The sequence below is a fragment of the Macrotis lagotis genome, chromosome 3 (assembly GCF_037893015.1).
Source record: "Macrotis lagotis isolate mMagLag1 chromosome 3, bilby.v1.9.chrom.fasta, whole genome shotgun sequence".
Taxonomy (NCBI): Eukaryota; Metazoa; Chordata; class Mammalia; order Peramelemorphia; family Peramelidae; genus Macrotis; species Macrotis lagotis.
In genome coordinates this window covers 69,961,248-69,980,593 of record NC_133660.1, presented here as the reverse complement: position 1 = coordinate 69,980,593, position 19,346 = coordinate 69,961,248, and the positions used below count along the sequence as shown (strand labels likewise).

Genomic DNA, 19,346 nt, shown 5'->3' with positions numbered 1-19,346 from the left:
GTTCAAATACATATATACAGAGAATTTTTTGGTATTGTATGAACAGTAATCACAGATCCATAGAAGTATCTAAGGAGTAGCAATTAAATTCCTTAAATTGCATAATGATCCAAAAAGTCATTGCATTATTTTGCCTATCATGACAAAACTGATAATTTAGTTTTTTAAGTCTACTAATATTTAGTATTAAAGATAAAATTATTCAAGGAATCAAACTGAGTAATATTATCTTTAATGCTAAATTTTGCTTTTTTTAGCAACTTAATTTTTCAGTTTTGGTACAACATTACATGTAACTTTTGGGCTTAATCATGTAAATATGTTTGTGTTTAAATATATTTGAGAAATATTTTAGTTTATAGTTTGATTCAGATAAAAGCATATCACTAGATAGATTTTTGTTGGCATCTAAATTCCCTAATATATTTTAAGAAAAATTAAAGATTCAAACTTCTTATATTCTTAAATTTTCTAGCACGTTTGTACAGCCCTTCAAGAATCATTCAGTGTTAATTGTTCAGAAGAGGATGTTCTCAATTTGGATTCTAGCACGGATGAAAAATTTAGCCGACATTTAATATTTCAGATCCATAACGTTGCATTTAAAAATAATATCCATGTTGGTAAGTGCTTTGTTTATTTCTAAATTTAGTATACTTAGCTTTTTTAAACCATTGCATTGGATATTGATTTTTTTTTTACCCATATCATAATGTGTTAAAAGTAGATATTAAACTTCACAGATGTGAGATTAAGCTCAATACAGTAAAAAAGTGGGGGGGGGGGGCTACATTTGGAATCAGAGGACTTGGGTTTAAATTCTGACTGCCACTTTCAACCTGTGCAGCCTTGGGCAATGTCACTTAATTTCTCAGGGTCTCAAGTTTTCCTCAGCAGTAATCCCAGATACTGACTGTGTATTAGTAGATTGAGGATCTGTCTTTAACTCTGGTATCACATTCTCTGCTGTCATCAGTTTATAACTCATCCACTGACTGAGTCTTACCTGCAAAACTCTCACTTGGCTATGTGAAGCATTTACCCTTCCCCAACAAGATTTCCCTATTTCAGCAGAAATGACCCCAATTTAAGGTCTCCTTATTTTTATGGAATCTGATTTTTGACTTCTCTCATCCTTTAATGCGTATTCTTTTTTTTTTAAAGCCATTTCTTGATCTCCCAAATGTATCTTTCAGAACTGACCCTTAGACTTCAGTGGGTCAAAATCTAGGCATACTCAGTCAAAAGAAAACTATAGTGGATAGGAACATAGGGAAAAATTTGCAAAGCTAGTCTAAACAAAAAGGCAGGGCACATGTGTAGGGAAGGGACTGGGCTGAATGATACCCAGTCACTGGTTCCTGTCTAGGTCATAATAGGACCAGCAGCAAGACCATCTTAATTGATGCTGAGCCAGTAAGTTATTTAACATAGAGTTTCTAGATCCACCTCTTATATTGGCAACAGAATCTGGGAAAGAACTGAGCCTACTTGGGCACAGAAGGCCCTAAGAATAATAGTTGCTTGTATTTATATGGTACTTAAAGTTTGCAAAGGAATGCTTTTGGGAAATTGCAACACTCCTTTGCTTACTTCAGCTTTTTATGAAAACAAAAGCCCATCTTTTCCTGGTATTCTACTGGTATTCTGCTGATTACTGGTATATGCCAACCAGTCATGGAGCACAACCACTTTCTGAAGAACTAAAAATCAATATCATACAGATGGAGAAGACATGTGGGTGGGAATATGCAGGCTGCAGCATGGAACCAGTAAGGAACTCCAAGTAACAGTGGTAAAAAACACTAGCACGGATTGTCTGATAGGAAGAGAAGGAAGACCTGATGGTTGGACAAGAAATGAAAGATGACAGATGAAAAAGTATTGCTTCTCTGGTACCCTGACAACATCAGGAAAAATGAAACAGGTCATCAGAATTCTGGGTGACCCTGCGGTCTACCTATGGAAGGACAGAGACAAGAAATGTATGGGATGGGCAGATTTGGTGGAGTTACAATCTACAGCCTCGAAGGGAACTCTTAAATCAGTGAGATCACAACACCCTGGTGAGAAATTACCTCTTTTCATAGCTGGAAACTGAAGTTTTCAGAGATTAAGTGATTTACATATATTCACAAAGCTAGTGATTTATTGAGATAGTTTTCCCACCTTGGTCTGTGGATTTTACTTTTTCCATTGTCTCTCCTACCTCTCTGACTACTATTCAGCTTCTATTAATTTTTCTCCCTTCTCAAGACTCCTTATTCTCTGTTGTGAAAACTTGTCTCTTTTTTTCTCTTTTAGCAATTTCAACCACTTTTTGGGCTTTAATTATAGTCTCTGTTCTAGTGACTCATCTTTATTGTTTCCCCTAAATTCCAGTCTCATATTTTTGGTTGCTTACTGGGCATCTATACCTGAATCTCAAACCTAAAGTGCCAGATGTAAAACTCATCTTTGTTTTCCTATCTCCCCTGCTTTGAAATACCTATAAATTTTGCTTCTTTTGAACTTTCCTTTATTATTGGCACCTTTGTTATCCCAATAATTCAGGATCACAACTTCTGTGCTTTAAAGAATCTTTCTTCTCTACTCAGAGATTTGGAGCTGGAAGGTAGCAGTAAGAAATGATACAAAAGGGAGCTTTCAGAGAAATCTGGTAAAATTTAGATGGCTTTCATTTCCCATATAATCCAAATTTATCTACTGTCAGCTTAAACCTCATGATTTATTTTTACTGAACCAGACTAGTAATCAAGAAACATAATATTTTCTATTTGGAGTACCTTCTGCTCCGTTTTACATCTTGGTGTATGGGTCATTCACCTTATTCTTGAAGCAGTTGCATGTTACTTGCACAAAAAAAACAATGATTATGCTTTTGCTTCTTCTTACAATTAGACCTGAAATAGAATACACTGACTGGCAAGTAAAGTGACTAAGTATTCTGTAAGACTGATAGTAGTTTGGTCCTGTTTTAGGAATGTTGTAACAACAAAATGAAGATTGAAGGGGGAAATAGTCTTTTTTTAGATAGAGTGAGAGTTTAGTATGAGGAAAGATAACGAATTTACAGTGGCAGTTAATTTGGTAATTTTATATAATTTCAGGAGTGTTCATATTGTGAATAAATCTTATAAATTAGGGATTAAAGTGTTTTATGTTAGAAGTACATTTGTTCTAATTTTTTAAATTGTAATAGTCAACATTTTTTCTTAACCTTATTTTTGTTCAGACCTGTGGTTTCATTGGCTTTAAAAACTCCTGGTAAAGGACCTCCCTTTGCTCATGCCAATCAGGAACTGTTCTGCCAACACTCTATGATCTGAGAGAGCTTCCTGAGGCACTCAGAGATTAAGGAATTTGCTTCTTGCTATGTAGTCTGAGAGTGTCAGAGGGAGGATCTATCCACAGCCCCATGATTTGCCTTTTAAATCCTCTTAGCAATATTAATGTAGCCACTACTTGTTAGTTAACATTATATTATGCAAATGTTAAAAAATCTGAGGAATTTACAGACTAATGAACTAACTATAGGCAATACTTCTGATGTTTATAGTTTTCTGAAAATAACTAAGGGGTTAGGGGGACTTGATCAAAATGCCAAGTATAAATAAACAAATATAATTTATTTTTAGAAATAGTTAAAATAACCAAATTCTGTAATAAAGCAGATTTAATTTCTCTATAATAATTATAAATGTATTTCTTACAGGAAATCAGAAGGATTTTTCTTTGTTCACCTGGATCAATGATTGGTTTCATCCAGTAAATCAGACTTGTCTCTAATTACTAGCTCACCCTTCAGCCATTTGCCCTTACTTTTCTATTCCAGATCATCTTTCCTGCCCTGTTCCAATCTCCCTTTCAGTGACTTTATTAAGGTCCTGGGACTGAGAACAGAGAGGACCTCTGAGTAGACCTTCAAAGTCAGAGTATTTCATTCTCTGAGGGCAGCAAGCTGTTCAGAAACCCCACCTTGGTTCTAAAGCCTGGCAATGAGAGAGAAACTAAGGCCTCCTGAAACAGCCCCTTCCATCTTGGGAGGTTGTTTTCTTATGCTAACTTGAAATCCCCTTCTTTATAGCTTGAACCCATTGCTCCTAGACTATCCCCTGAAGTCAAGAACATGTCTGATCCTTCTGTTTCATGCCAGCCCCATCAGATGCTTGAAGATGCTGGCTAGTTTCCCTAGTTCAATTGATCCTCATGGCATCTCACTGTCCCTATTACCTTCCTTTGGATATGTCCCTACTCAATGCCTTCTTAAAATGTAGTGCCCATGGCATAGTGTCATCTTCTAGATGTGGAGTAGTAAAAGTGCTTGGGATGGTGGAGCTAGCATAGCTAGGGGTTAGAGGAATAGAGAATCAGCTAATGAGACCCTTTCACTGAATGGAAGCAAATTTCTTGGGCATCAGCCATAAATTCAGAGCTGTCATTCAAACCCCATTATTAGGTTATTTGGTCACTTAGTCCTTTTCCTTATTTCTTTATGTAATATGTCCAGAGTAGAAGGGAAAATATTGACTTACTCTGAAGGGGTGGAACACTTGCCCTTAGGTAAATATTAACACTAGAGGTTTTACATTGATTAAAACAATTGCTGCAATTAATAGTATCTGTTTGCTTTCTTTCTATAAGGTAATTTTGTTAAAAAAATTTTGCAGCCTGTGATTGCATTAGAAGTCAATAAAATTAATAAGAAACCAGAAGTACCAGGACACACATTTTCCTCAACTTTGAAAACAATAATGAAATCAGAAACTTCTTTGGAAAATGTATCTGAAGATAAAAATACTGAAAACAGTCGACCCCTTAATTCAAGTAGGATAGAAGCCATGAGGACATCTAAGCAAAGTGGGCCAGATCTTTCTTTTTTAATTGTGAAGAATAAAGGAGGAGATGATCAGCTTTTTGTGGATGTGGGTATGTAAAGTTTAGTGAATGCATATGTAAACTCATAACTGTTGGATTTGTTTTTCTATCCATATATAGTTTTGGACTAGCCCCAAAGGAAATTGAGATAAATGGGTTTTGGAGGGTTGATGAAAAAATAGAATTATTGAAAGGAAAATTCTTTATTTGGGTTTTCATCCCAATTAATAAGGCAAAATTTAGGAAGAAAACAATTAAAAGGAGTTTATTCTAAATCCTTCAAGGTGGCAACTGATAGGGTGATCACCGAAGACCAGTGATGGCTTCAAGGTAGGGCTGGATTTTATTGGTAACTTTAAAGACAATTTGGATAGACCCATCTCAGCAAAAAGGATTGAGTCCTTGCATCTAAGTTCCTCCCCAAGATAGTAAGTGCATGGCCATTTGTAGGTCGTTATGTGACAAAGAGCAGGTCATAGAAAGAGCCTAGACTTTGTTGCCTCTCCCAACACTGACAAGCAGAGCTGGGAACAGAGTCATCATAACTTAGAATAATATACAACTCCAGGCAGGCTAGTTACTGGTGGACAAAATAATGTCACATAGGACATATGTGCAGAGGTCAGGGAATGAGCCTTTATACAGTAGCTACTCTGCTAAATAATTTTTACACATCTTATTTCATTTGTCCACATCATTGAATGAAGGAAACAGGCAAACAGGTTAAATGACTTGCCCAGGGTCACACAGGTAGTAATTATGTGAGGTCAGATTAGAATTTCTGTTCTTCCTGACTCCAGGCCCATTGCTCTATTCACTGAGCACCAGCTGCCTCAGAGTCTACTTACAGGCCTAATATGAACATTTTAATAATGATTTGCCTAGGGATATTAGGTCAACTTTACATCTACTTTCATTTATGTAATAATAGAGTTCTTAAATTGTTCCTTGATAATTTCAGAGAAGATGTGAATTTCCTTTTAAAGGAAATTTTTCTTTTATAGTTTTGGATAAAAAACTAATTTTTTCCCTTACATGTCTAAAGTAGATTATAGCAATGAAGTAAGATTTATGGTTATGCAAAGTATTATTTAAAGATTATATAATAGCTCATGTAGCAATAATACTTTAAGGTTTATAAAATGTTTAAAATTGACTGTAAATATTCCAAACCTTTCTTCAGATAAGGGAACTGTGTCTTAGGTTAAATGAATTGTCCACTGAGATGTAGTCTAATAAGAGTTCAGACACTTAAATTCAGATCTTCTACTCAGAACTTTTTTCATTGAAAAATTAGTGATTTCTCAAAATCTTAACTTTTTATTTGTTTTTTTTTACATGAATATATTAAATAGGTGTTTATACAAGAAATAGAAACTTGCGGCTGTACAAATCATCAAAATTGGGTAAATGTGTGCCTTTGGAAATAGCTGAAGATAACAAATTTTTTCCAAAACCATCAAAGACTGTTTCTGAAGAAAACCAATTTTTCCTTTCTTCATTGGTCACCAACATCAGGTATGCAGTACTAGAATTAAGTTGTTCTTTTATTTGTGATAACTGGTAACTTTTCTCAAAAGTATATCTGATGATTTCAAGGGGATCTTTTAAGACCTCTGGGTTCTCTAGAGTCATCACCTCTGATACTGGACATTAATGCCTCTCTGGGTCAGGAGAAGACTCTCAAAAGAGAATTGCAAAGAAAGAGGAGGTTGCATCATTGTTCTGCATTTGATTCAGAAGATGTCTTGCATCTATTTGGTTCTTAATGTCTTTGTCAGTCTGATATCAGGGGCCTTCCTAATCCATGTATAGGATTTCTGAACCTTGTAATATAGAAATCTATACATTCAAATAATTGAAATGAGCAAGAGTACTAGAGAGTAAGGACTTTTTTCCTCTTTCCATCTCTCCCTTCCTCCATCTACCCTATCTTCTAAGCCCCTCAGGGGTTGGGACTGATAGGACCCAGAATTTGTTCTGTTATGTGCTCCAGCTTCTTTATCTGCAAGATGACTAGAAACTGGGCAAGTCACTTCACCTCTGTCTTTGGCAATTGCCTTATCTATAAAATGGGGGATAATCAGAGCACCTCCCCTCAGGGTGTTGTGAAGATCCCATGAGCTATTATTAAGTTCTTAGCCAGGGCCTGACTTCTGGTTGGCGATGTATAAATGCCCAGTCCTTGCCTTTCCACTGGCCTGACCTGTTGGTAGGTGTTAGAGAGTACTTTGTGAACCTTCTGATGTTGGCTTTGTAAATGTGATTGTGATATTAGAAGCTGGGCTCACTAGAGACTAGTCTAGTTTACTGCATCACCCTTCTAATTTTCAGGCAACACTGTGCCACTTGTGCAGCAATGCTCCCTCACCTTGTCATCAAGAAGGAGTCATTTGTCCAGTAGCTATGGGCTACAATACATATGGATGTAGGATAAAAAATTTTTAAATGTTCTAATGCTTAGAACTTAATTTCCATGGCATTTTGTTTTTTAAGACTAGCATAATGGCATTTTAATTTTCTGTTTATATTCTCAGATTTTCAGACACTTTACGAATCCTTACCTGTGATGTATCCCTAAGTAAACCAAAAAGGACTGAATGTTTTCACAATACCTGTACTAAAGGTAAATTATTTAAAATGTTTTATATATTTATTGTTCTGTAAAAGTTTAAATCTTAAAATTAAATAAAACCTTTTATGTGCACATTGCTCTTCTTATAGAGTTCTTATTTTATAAAGTGTAAAAGTATACACGGAGTAGCAAAACTGTCCTGATGGAGTTTCACTGTCATTCTTTCCTGAGCTACTCTCTCATTGACAAAAGGAAATATAAGGGGAGGAAAAACAAAACAAAAACTGGAAAATGTGGGTTCCTGGGTTGAAAAAAATCTACAATCCCTGAATAAGTACAATTTAACTGTATATCTTTTAGCTCTTGAGTAGTTTACACATTCCCTTTCTGTTGTTACAGTAGGTGTTATTGAAGGCTCCCAGTGTTCACCATATCCTGAAATTGATAACTTTGTTCTTTCTTTGGTGAATAAAAATGGTGTTAAAGGAGGTAAATATCTTTGTAGTTTATTAAATATTGCTTAGATGTAGTTCTGTTAAATTTACAAATTTTGTTAATATTTCAGGAATTCGTTGTTGGAATTACTTTTTCCCACAAGAATTGCTTGTTTATGATATTTCTAACTATCGCTGGTGTGGAAATATTAAAAGGGCCCACAAGAGTAATAACATAATGTAAGTAAATGCTTAATGTTTTAAAGAAGAGTTTTACACATTTTTATAAATTTTTTGCTATTTTGGATTGGGTTTTTGCACAAAATTATTTAAATTCATAGTTAAAACTTTTTTCTAATTATCTGTATCTACTACATTTGATTTTTATTTATGCTTTACTTGATAATTATTTTACTTGACTTAGTCTAAGTTTTATGCTAAGGAGACCTGTTGATTTGGGAATGTAATCCCACAGAGGGTAAGCTTAGAGTATATTTGGAACCAGGAAAAGGGAGAGGAGTAGACCTGGGGTTAAGTGGCTTGCCTGAAGCCACACAGCTAGGTGTTGAGTGTCTGAGGCCGGATTTGAACTCAGGTACTCCTGACTCCAGGGCCGGTGCTCTATCTACTGCACCACGTAGCTGCCCCAAGACCTGTTTTTTACCTGTGTAACTTTACCCACCACTCATTTAATTCAAATTCAAGTTGAATCAAACACTGTGATGTTTTTGTCCTTCTCGAAGACCACAACATCAGAGAGGTGATGCCATGACAAGGACATGAATTGGATTTGAGTGAAGGGTGCTGTGCCAAATCACCAGCCTCACTTTCTCCTCTGTAGATGATCAAATTTGAATCAGGACAACTGGAGATGGCCCTGAATGCAAGTTAAATCAGCGTTAAATGGCTTGTCCAGTGCCACACAGCTAGTAAGTGGCAAGTATTATTAGATAGATTTGAATTGAGGTCCTCCTGATTCAGGATTACTGCACCACCTTGCTGCCCATTGAATCAAACAATGCTACTGCAGACTGCTAGTTTTATCTCCAGCCTAATTCTCTTATCTAACATGTAATGGATAGAGCACTAAGAGCTGAGTTCAAATCAGGCTCGTATGACCTTGGGTAAGTTACTTGACTCCTTTTTGCCTCAGTTCCTCATCTGTAAAATGGGGACACGCTGCAGGAGAAAAAGGCAAATCATTTCAGTATGTTTGTCAAGATACTCATGTATACAACATACAGTTTCATTTTCTAGAACTGTATGTTATTGTTTCTTAAAAGTTTGTCTTACCTTTTTATATATACACATTGCTCTTATTATTGTATCACCCTTCTAATTTTCAGGCACACTGTGCTTTCTCAGTATAATGTCCTACCTTTTCCAGGGCTAATCCAAATGATGTTCTTGTCAGGCTGATCAGGAGGAAGACACACCCAGGTTTAAAAGACCCTGTTAGCCCTCCCTGGGATCTTGTGGCCATTGAAAAAGCCATCGACCTAGCTAATAAATTGATTGTGCTCAGGTCATTGTCTCTTAGTTTACTTACTTTCAAATGTAACAATCACTGAGATGCAAAGGCACAGACACAGCTTCCCTTTTGTGTCTCATTTGCTGGTATCTCTTCTTCTGCCTCTTATGTGTCACAAGTTCTCTTCTCTTCTGTATGTCATGTGGATGACTCCTAAACTTATAGTTTCATCAGAGTCTCTTCAAGGTCTCTGGTGTTCCTGGTTGGTGAACATTTCTAGTTGCTTTAGGTTAAACACAAGCTTTACTAACTTTGGGACGTTGGGTGCAGTACAGATTATCTGGGGCCAAAAGTTATTATACATAAAATGAGCTCTCCTGGCTCTGATTCCTATGTTCTATGTCTAAAACCATTCTCCACATTGCAAGGCAGTGTGGTACATTGAAGCCTAGATATGAATTTTGACACTTCCCAGCTGTAACCTGGAGTCAAATCAGTTAACTCTCTGGGCCTCAGTTTCCTCATCCATAAAATAAGAGGGTTGAAACCTTTAAGAACCATTCCAGCTCCAAATATATTTTTTTGTGATTCCTTTCATTTTATCATTGAGGAAACTGAGGCCCAGTGAGGACAAATGTCTAGCCAGGATCTCAGTCTAGACTCCTAAATACTGCTCTCTCCACAGCACCCCCCCTGCCTCCCTACCATGAGCCCTTCTCATCAGGCCCAAAACACTGCTTGGGTTTTTGTTTTCTATGTTTTTTTTTTTTTTTATTTTTCACTTAACATAGGGTTAACATAGGGTTCTTTGAATTAATTGAAATCCCACAACCCTATTTCAAGACCAGCTGTTCCAAGAAGCTTTCTTGCATCATTGCAGGTCACCCTGAGTTTTGCTGGGTCGGGATTTACATCCAGTCATTGCTATCTTTTCACCTATCTTATGTTTCCTCAAGTTGATCATTAGCTCCCTGAAGAAAAGGACCTTTTTTTATCCTTCTTTGTATAACCCATGGCATGGTGCCTTAAACATATAATAAGTGGTTATATATTGATTGGAGGCAGCTAGGTGGTACAGTGGATAGAGCACCGGCCCTGACATCAGGAGGACCTGAGTTCAAATGTGACCTCAGACACTTGATATTTATTTACTGTGTGATCTTGGACAAATCACTTAACCCCCAATGCCTTGCAAAAACTAAAAAGAAAAAAAAAAGTACTCATTGATGGCAGACAGTAGGAGATCTGCAAATTATGTAGAAATAATGCTTAGTCTTTATTATCGAATATTTTGCATTGGAAAATTCTAAAGGTCCCAGCCTGACCCCTGAGAAGTGAAAAAGTGTGTCTCCTTTCTTCAGTAACAGAGTTTGGGGAAACTATGGGTGAGAAATGTTGCTTAATCTATCAGAGCCATTATGGCTTTTTTTTATGACTTGGTTTTGCAGCATTTTTCAAAAAATTTTCCAATATAAGGGACTTTTTGGAGAGGGGAATAGAAATTGAGAGATTAAGAGGTATTGAGAAATGAAGGTAGTCTTAAATAAATCAGTAAAAATAAGTATTAATTGATCTAGAATTATGCTTTAAAAATTATGAAGATGTCCATACCCTTTGATCCAAAAAGCCTGCAGCTAAGCATCCTACTCCATGAACCATGAATTCTGAAATACTTAGTGGCACTTTTAGTAGGAAAGAATTGGAAATGGAGACCCACCAGATAGTAATGGCTACATAAATGGGATCATAGGGATCATCTGGTCCAACCCTTCCCCCACAGCCTTTCCACACATGAATAATCTGAGATCCAGGAAGGTTCAGTGCTCTTTCCTTTGAACCACAAAAGGTTATTGGAGTTGATGGATTCAGAATAAAATAAGAACCAGGAAAATAATTCATAATGTAAATGAAAAGCATGAAAACAACCTATATTCATTAAAACCATCAGTATGCTTGGTCCAGAAGAAAAGCTGAGAAAATGTACTTCCTTCTCTTCTTTGTAGAGGTGCAACAATAGGGATGTAGAATATTGCTTATACATTGTCAGAATCAGACGATCTTGCCCAACTGCCTTTGCTGTTTATGATAGGGGAGGAGGAAAGATTGAAAGTGATTATAAAAATAATGCTGACAATATTTTTTAAAAATAATGCGCTAAAGGATTAGGAGACTTAATGTTTGTTTATGTTTATTTTTGAAGGATTCTGGTGGATCTGAAAAATGAGGTTTGGTATCAGAAATGTCATGACCCTGTCTGTAGAGCAGAAAACTTCAAATCTGATTGTGAGTTACTGATTTTAAGGCAGCTTTTTTTCTCCAGAAATTAAAAAAACTTATTTAAGCAACAAATCAAAATTTCTCCAATTTAGGTTTCCCATTACCAACTGAAGTGTGTCTCTTTTATCTGTTCAAAGAGGTATGTGCTATTTTTTATTTTATAATAGCTAACTTTTCAAAGTAATACATTGTTTATGAATATTAAAATCAAAAACTTAAGAAAATAGGTTCCTATCCCCCCTCCCTTTTCTCAAATATTACCATGACTTTAAGGATAAGGATTGCTGCTATTATTCTCTTTTGTGTTCATTTTTGGAATTTCACTCATACTCTGGCCAAGCCTTCTCAGATATATCAAACCATGCAGAGCTTACTGCAACAATTTGAACAGCTGACTCAATTATTATTAGTTATAAACTTTTTAAGTTAAATTTTTTCCCATCATAGTAGAAATTATATACCCAATATGAAGGAGCTAGAACCTAATTTAGGATATATAAGTGTATTTTATGGGGATATGAAAAAATTTCTGCAGTGTAGAATGAGTAAGGAAAGTTGAAGATTCCTTGCTCTAAGGTCAAAAGAAGAGTTTACTTTTATGGAGAAAGGGACAAAAGGAAATACTTTTGTTCTTACAGAATAAAACAAGTTTATACCCAAAGATTTTAGAAAACAAGTAATAGTTCAAATGAAAAAGATTTAAAATAGAAAGTGAAAATCAACTGAAAGATCAATAAAGTTGACATTATTTACTAGCAAATCACAATTAAGAAAGACAACAAAGGAGAAACCATAACAAATACAGATTAAGAGTTTCATCAGCAAATATACACAGCTATATGCTGATATATCTGAAATCTTAAGGAAAAGGGATAGATGATTATTTGCAAAATTATAAATGATTCTTTACTGTTTATTAGGTTTACTCATTTATTAAGCTTTAGTCAAGTCTCTGATGCACTTTGGGTGAGGTGGGTGATCCTGATTGGTCTTCCTCTTTATTTTTCCCTGGTTACATGTAAAAAACAAGTTTTAACATTCATTTAAAAAATTTTAACCCTTCTTCCTCATCTCTTCCCACCTGGTTTCTTGAGCTGACCTCCACCTCCTGGACCAAAGTCCTGCTAGGCTTTCAGGTTCAGAGTGCTGGAATTTGGGGCCTTTCCTAGCATGTTCTGGTCTGAGCACTTCCCAGGTTTATGCCATAGCTCACCTGGCTGGATTTTCTCAGTGGTGTGCTTGGTCTTGTCTCCAGAGACAGAGGTTTGTATGTCTCACTGCTGGCCTTACTAACATCTTTCTTTACAAAATTACATTTGCCTTTGTTGGCAGCCTGCCTTCCCAGGCCCACAGGTTCCTGGTAGACTTTTTGTGCAGTCCTAGGATAGGATAATTTGGTCTGGTTTGATTTTTAGCAATTGTGGGAGCTGGACTTCCTTCCCCAGTTTAGGGTGATCTTGGTTATAAGTCTCTGGTCTGTGAATTTGTTCGAATTATTTTTTTTAGGATGATGAAGACCACATTTTGAATGAAACTAAAACTTGGAACATTGGAACTAAACAAAAATCCTCAGGTTCTCAAGAATTATCTTCTAGTACTAGAGAGATGCCTTCAGATGCAGATTGGGATAATGGAATTGATGACACCTGTTTTTTGGAAGCAGTTGAAGACGCTGAGTTTGCTGAAGCTGCAGAGAAGAGTGGCCAGTTACAAGTCATAGAGGATGAGATTCCTGATGCACTTCTCATAGAAGTGTTAGAGGAACAGAAAACAAATAGAAGTATAATTTGACATCAACTAGTGGCTAAAGGAAAATGTTGGCCTCACTGAATTCATAGTTTGTTGTGAGTTGTAATGGTATGATGGTAACTAGAACAGGACACCCAGTTGCAGAGGAGTTGCTGACCTCACTTGATAATTATTTAAGCCTGTTAATCTAATCTGGAAATTATTATACTATTGATTTTTTCCTTTTGTATATTAAATTAAATTCTATTAAATGCTGATTCTTGTAATGGTCCTAATTAATAATCAGAATATATACAATATGTTCTAGACCCTTGAGTGTCATTCTACATCACAGGTACAAATGCCTCCAATACACGAAATATTGACTAAACAAAAAAAAAAACCCAACCTGTGTAAAGCATGCCAATAATGAGAAATCCCTGAGCCCTAGGCCCATGAAGTCAGACACCACCCCCTCAGCCAATTACAATGGGATCTGAAAACAAAGCTAAGAAATAGACTACTCCCCTGCACACCTGAGAAGCAAGAACACTGGTCAAATATTACTGAAACTTCAGAAATTAGGCTCTTTTGGAGTCAGCTTGATACTGCTGCCTCAAATAAGTATACCCAAGAATGCAACTGGTTTCTTAAGTAGGTAGTGTTGGTCATGGCACTGGCCGTGGAGTCAGGAGGACCAGAGTTAAAATCTGGCCTCAGGATAATTACCTAGCTGTGTGGCCTTGCAATAACAAAAACAAAACAAACTGCCAAAAAAAAAGCACTGGAGACAGAATAAAAACATGACCTTTGACAAATTTAGATTCAAATGGGAGGCAACAAGCAAAAAAGTCAAGATCTGTAGACTGGAAACAGAGGGGAGAAAAGATCAAGAAAGGCCTCCAGCAGTTAGAACTGAATAATTGAGGAAGAAAAGCATAAGAAATATAGGAAGGATTCACAAAAATATATAAACTTATAACCGATGTTAAACCAGGAAAATTCAATAAGAACCAAAACAAAACTCAACTACAACTTGTCACCAGAAGAATTCCAACTTTATTGAAAAATATGAACTTCTCTTACATCTTTTAAATAAAGTTAAGAAAAAATACCATGTGGCTCAGGGAAATGAGGCTTTAATGAGATTTTAAGATATTTAATTAGTTGAACTGCAAAAATAACCAGAAATGACTATTATCCTATTATGTATATTATATAATCTAATTTTGCAAATGTCACATTACTGTATTATTCAGAAATGAAGGGTATCATAAATCTGTGTTAAATCCCAAATTACTTTGGTCAGTATTATAAAAATATTTACACATATTATCAAACAATGTTCAACTCCAAGTTTAAATCCACAAGTTTTTTTTACTAACATCTTTCTTTACAAAATTACAGACCTTCACTAACCAGGACTTCAATAAAGCAGAGTTTTTAAAATAATAGCAATTAATAAATTATGTTAATTTAATTATCTGTAAGAAAAAGTTTATTCCAAGGCAGGTTCCCTCTCATTGTGGTCAATGAGCTGCTGAAGCTGACAGTTGATCTTCTTCAGGTGTTGTGCTGCTCCTGAAATGCCTCTGGCTTCAAACAGCAGAGCCGGCAGACTGGACACATCATACTGTTGAAGGAGTCAGAACGATAAAGATAAGTGCAACAACCTACTGATTCAGTGTCACTGTCAGCAGGGACTCTGGGATTAGGCAGGGTCATAAATTGAGCCACAGTTCTGAAAGGGGCTGAGACAAGCTCTCAAGCTAGGAGATTCTTGACCCTCAAGAGCAAAAGGAGTCCATCCTGGCATCGAGCAGATAAATTCAGACTACTAGTTGTAACAGTTATGACATAACCTCTATAAAGACAGAAGGAAATTTACAATTAAAAGTAGCCAATAGGTGGCTACTGGAGTCACAAGGACCTGAGTTTAAATGTGGCTTAGGCCAGATTTTACCTGTGACCTTGGCCTTGCAAAAAAAAAATTAAGTAGCCAAGGGAAATGTTAGAAAGGGAAGGGGGACACTTTATTGAAGTGGTGGTGACCACTGAGATAATCACTGCATTTCCTGCTATCCTCCCTGTGATTTGTGCTGATCAGGATGTTACTAGTTTCCCTCTAGTCATACTTGTTCTAATTACAGAGTAGATTGACAGAGTTCAAGTTCATCTTTTAAAAGCCTTTTTTTTAGGTTTTTTCAAGGCAATGGGGTTAAGTGGCTTGCCCAAGGCCACACGGCTAGGTAATTAAGTGTCTGAGGCTGGATTTGAACCCAGGTACTCCTGACTCCAAGGCCGGTGCTCTAGCCACTGCACCACCTAGCCACCCCCATAAAAGCATTAATTCTTTAGCTTCTGAAAAGTTTCCTAAAATATAAAGTAAAACTTCTTCCATACTGTAACTTTCAGAATGTTATCACAATTCCCATAAAACAATGTCCAAGTTATTATGAAATTATGAATTTAGAAATATCTTCATAATCCCAAGATGGCTCTAACTGCCTACATGGGGACTTAAGATGTCTTTTGGGTATCATGGTCCTAACATGTACAACCATTAAATGACCCAAGTAATTTTTCACAAATGACTTAAAAATGATGCTGCTTGTAGACATGTTTCTGGACTCCTGGAATTGTTTGTTTCTCTTTATAGTACTTGTTCAAGCACTTGTTCAATGCATAACAAGGAAGTGAAGTCCTGAGGATGGAAAGTCTTTCAAGGAGTCTTAAAAATGATTAGATACTCTAGAAAACAGATGTAATTAAGATGCCACAAGCCCACCTTGCTCTCTTTCTAGTCGATTGCTTGTTCCCACCACTAGGAAACATTCACTTTTCTACCAATATGGGTCAGAGAAAAGTGAAATCCTGTTGAGATTGTTTGGTCCAGAGGTTCCCTTCAGCTAATTTTAATTACTTTGCATGTTCTCTGTGTGTTCTTAGTTTCAGACATATCTGGACCTCTAGTGCCTGGCATCATCACCATCACTACCACTATCCTAAATACATATAATGATCTTCACAACTATTGTGATCCCCATTTTACAAATAAGGAGACTGAGGCAAACCAATGATACCAAGGGTCAGATATGAACTTTCTGACTCGGGTCTTTCTGACTCCATTCATAATGCTTGCTGACTAGAATCCTCTGGTAACAAGTGACAACAAGTAGAGTCAATTGATTTTTTGGATAAAAAACTGCAATAAAGTAACCCTTTAGCTTCAAATAAAACATGACTTGAAATTTTATCTTCCTTTAAATACTTTAAGTCACTTAAAGGTGTAATGAATGAAGATACCTCTGGTGATACCTCAGTGATGCTTACATATACAGAACACCACACATAATAATTGTGAGACTCACGTTATTCACAGCTGTCTGCCTCAGTTTCCTCATCTGTAAGCACCAATTCTATAGGATTTCTGTAAAATTCCAGTAACATTTGTAGAGCACTTTGAAAGTTTGCACATAAGTGCTGGTTTATGTTAATGATAAGGAATCACTGGTCTGCAAGGAGCACATGATCTTGATGCAACTGATTAATCAGAATATGTCACAAACACATAAAAAGGGATGGTATAATGAAAAGACCAAAATATAGTTGTGTGACACTCACCTGTTCTCTTTCAGTTGGGGTTTTTCTATTAAGAGTTTCATAATCCTGGTGAAGCTGCTTTAAATTGGATAAAAACCATGTTGCTTCTGTGAGGGACAGTTTTCTTTCTTTAAGTTTCTCATATTTTATTTGTAGATGTTTCAGCTGTGGTTCAGTCCTGAAATAAATGCTTTTATATAAGAATGACAACTCAAGACCTTTGATGGTTCTCTTCCCCTTCCCTCCTGTCCTCTCCTAGACTGAAAGAGGCCAGTCTTTCAAGCATAGAGCTTGAAAAGAAATGAAAATGAAAATGAAAATGATGTCACAACACTGCTAAAGTTCTATGATTTTACAACCTGATTTTACTGGGTATGTGGTCTTAGGCAAATCAATCACACTTCAATAAACATGTGCTGCGCACTGTGCTGATACAATGTCAATCCAAAAGAGAGGCCCCCTCCTTTCAAGAAACTTGCAACCAAATGAGGGTGACAACATGCAAACATATTAATTACAACGAATATGTTAATTATAGAATGTGATAAATAGAAAAGAAAGGTTTCTTGGAAAAGAGAGGATAGAGCATTCTGGGCACATGAAGATGCCCAAAGTCAGTGGACAGCCAAGAGGCCAGCCTCCCTAGATCAGAGGACTCAATGATGACTTCTAGGGAATAAGGGGGCCAGGTTGGGAAGGACTTTGAATGCCAGACATTTTAGATTTGCTCCTGGTGGTAACAGGGAGCCACTAGAGTTTATTGCATAGGGGAGTGACTTGGGGCCTTAGGAAAATCACTTTAGTGTGGAGAGACCTGAGGCAAGCAGATTCCTCAGTGGTTATTCCAACAGAACAGGCATTGGGTGATAAAAGCTCACCTCAGAGTGGTGGCAAAGTCGGGGAATAAGGTGTATTCAAGCATTGGGTGGGTAGGGGGAACCAAGATGGCAGGAATTCCTGGAAATATGTTCCCCAAGACTTAAAAAGCTGTCAAATTATGACTAGCCAAAATTTAGAAGGGGCAGAACCCCCAGAAAGATTGAAATAAGATTTGAATAACTGGGCAAATATCAACTGCTCATGGATAGGCCAAGTCAATAAAAATAACAATTCTACCCAAATTAAACTATTTAATGCCCTACCAAACAAAATTCCAAAAAATTAATGACCTAAAACAAATTTATAAGTAAATTCATATGGAGAAATAAAAAGTCAAGAATTTCCAGGGATTCAATGAAAAAACTGCAAAAGAAGGTAGCTTAGCCTTACCAGATCTAAAATTATAAAGCATCAGTCATCAAAACTGTTTGGTATTGGCTAAGAAATAGAGTGGTGGGGGTAGCTAGGTGGCATAGTGGATAAAGCACCAGCCCTGGAGTCAGGAGTACCTGGGTTCAAATCCAGTCTCAGACACTTAATAATTACCTAGCTTTGTGGCCTTGGGCAAGCCACTTAACCCCATTTGCCTTATAAAAAACTTAAAAAAAAATAGTGGTGGACCAGTTGAATAGACTAGCTGTAATAGCAAGAAATGATGATAGTAATCTGCTGTTTGATAAACCCAAAGAGTCTGGCTATTGGGATAAAAATTCCCTCTTCAATTAAGAACACCTGGGAAAATTGGAAGTTTGTATGGAAGAAACTTGGATTAGACCAACCCCTCACAGCCTATACCAAGGTAAGATTTAAATGGATACAGGATTTAGACATAAAAAACAATGTTATAAGCAAACTAGAAGATCAAGAAATAGTTTACCTGTCAGATCTATGGAAAGGGAAGCAGTTTATGACCAAGGAAGAGATGGAGAACATCACTAAAAACAAACTAGATAATTTTGATTACATTAAATTAAAAAGCTTTTGCACAGACAAAACCACTGTAACCAAGATCAAAAGAAATGTAATAAATTGGGAAACAATTTTTACAATGGTATTTCTGACAAAGGACTCATTTCTGAAATATATAGAGAGAACTGAGTAAATTTATAAAAAAAAATCATTCCCCAATTAACAAATGGTCAAAGGATAGGCAGAAGCAATTTACAGATGAGGAAATCAAAGCAATCCAGTCATGTGGAATATTGCTCTAAATCTTTACTGATTAGAGAAATACAAAGAAAGCATCTGAGGTACCACTTCACACTTCTCCAACTGACCAATATGACTGACTAGAAAGGACAATGATCAATGTTGGGAGGGATGGGGGGATATCTGGGACATTAATACATTGTTGGTGGAGCTATGACTTCACCCAACCTTTCAGGAGAGCAATTTAGAATTATGCCCAAAGAGCAATAAAAATGTGCATATCTTTTGATCCAGCAATACTACTACTGGTTCTATACCCTAAAGAGATCATAAAATAGGGTAAACACATCAC

The 19,346-nt window shown here is 36.4% G+C and overlaps 2 protein-coding genes across 8 annotated transcripts in view; one reads left to right on the top strand and one right to left on the bottom strand.

Annotated features, from left to right (window-relative positions):
• PRIMPOL (primase and DNA directed polymerase) overlaps positions 1–14,788 on the top strand; it is a 38,388-nt gene extending 23,600 nt beyond the window's left edge. For 3 of the 7 annotated variants that reach the window (XM_074228872.1, XM_074228874.1, XM_074228873.1), the window contains exons 5-13: positions 476–623; positions 4,645–4,929; positions 6,234–6,396; positions 7,416–7,504; positions 7,853–7,942; positions 8,019–8,127; positions 11,559–11,641; positions 11,728–11,774; positions 13,142–14,777. In XM_074228872.1, coding sequence (XP_074084973.1) covers positions 476–623; positions 4,645–4,929; positions 6,234–6,396; positions 7,416–7,504; positions 7,853–7,942; positions 8,019–8,127; positions 11,559–11,641; positions 11,728–11,774; positions 13,142–13,426 — 1,299 coding nt within the window. In that variant the 3' untranslated portion in view covers positions 13,427–14,777. Of the gene's footprint in view, positions 1–475; positions 624–4,644; positions 4,930–6,233; positions 6,397–7,415; positions 7,505–7,852; positions 7,943–8,018; positions 8,128–11,558; positions 11,642–11,727; positions 11,775–13,141 lie in introns of all 7 variants that reach the window. The other 4 variants (XM_074228878.1, XM_074228875.1, XM_074228876.1 and 1 more) reach the window with 4 other exon arrangements.
• The window catches only part of CENPU (centromere protein U), a 51,793-nt gene continuing 46,846 nt past the window's right edge, over positions 14,400–19,346 (bottom strand). Inside the window, exons 12-13 of the mRNA XM_074228879.1 lie at positions 16,988–17,144; positions 14,400–14,996 (exon numbers count right to left, since the gene is read on the bottom strand). Coding sequence (XP_074084980.1) covers positions 14,862–14,996; positions 16,988–17,144 — 292 coding nt within the window. The 3' untranslated portion in view covers positions 14,400–14,861. The remainder of the gene's footprint in view (positions 14,997–16,987; positions 17,145–19,346) is intronic.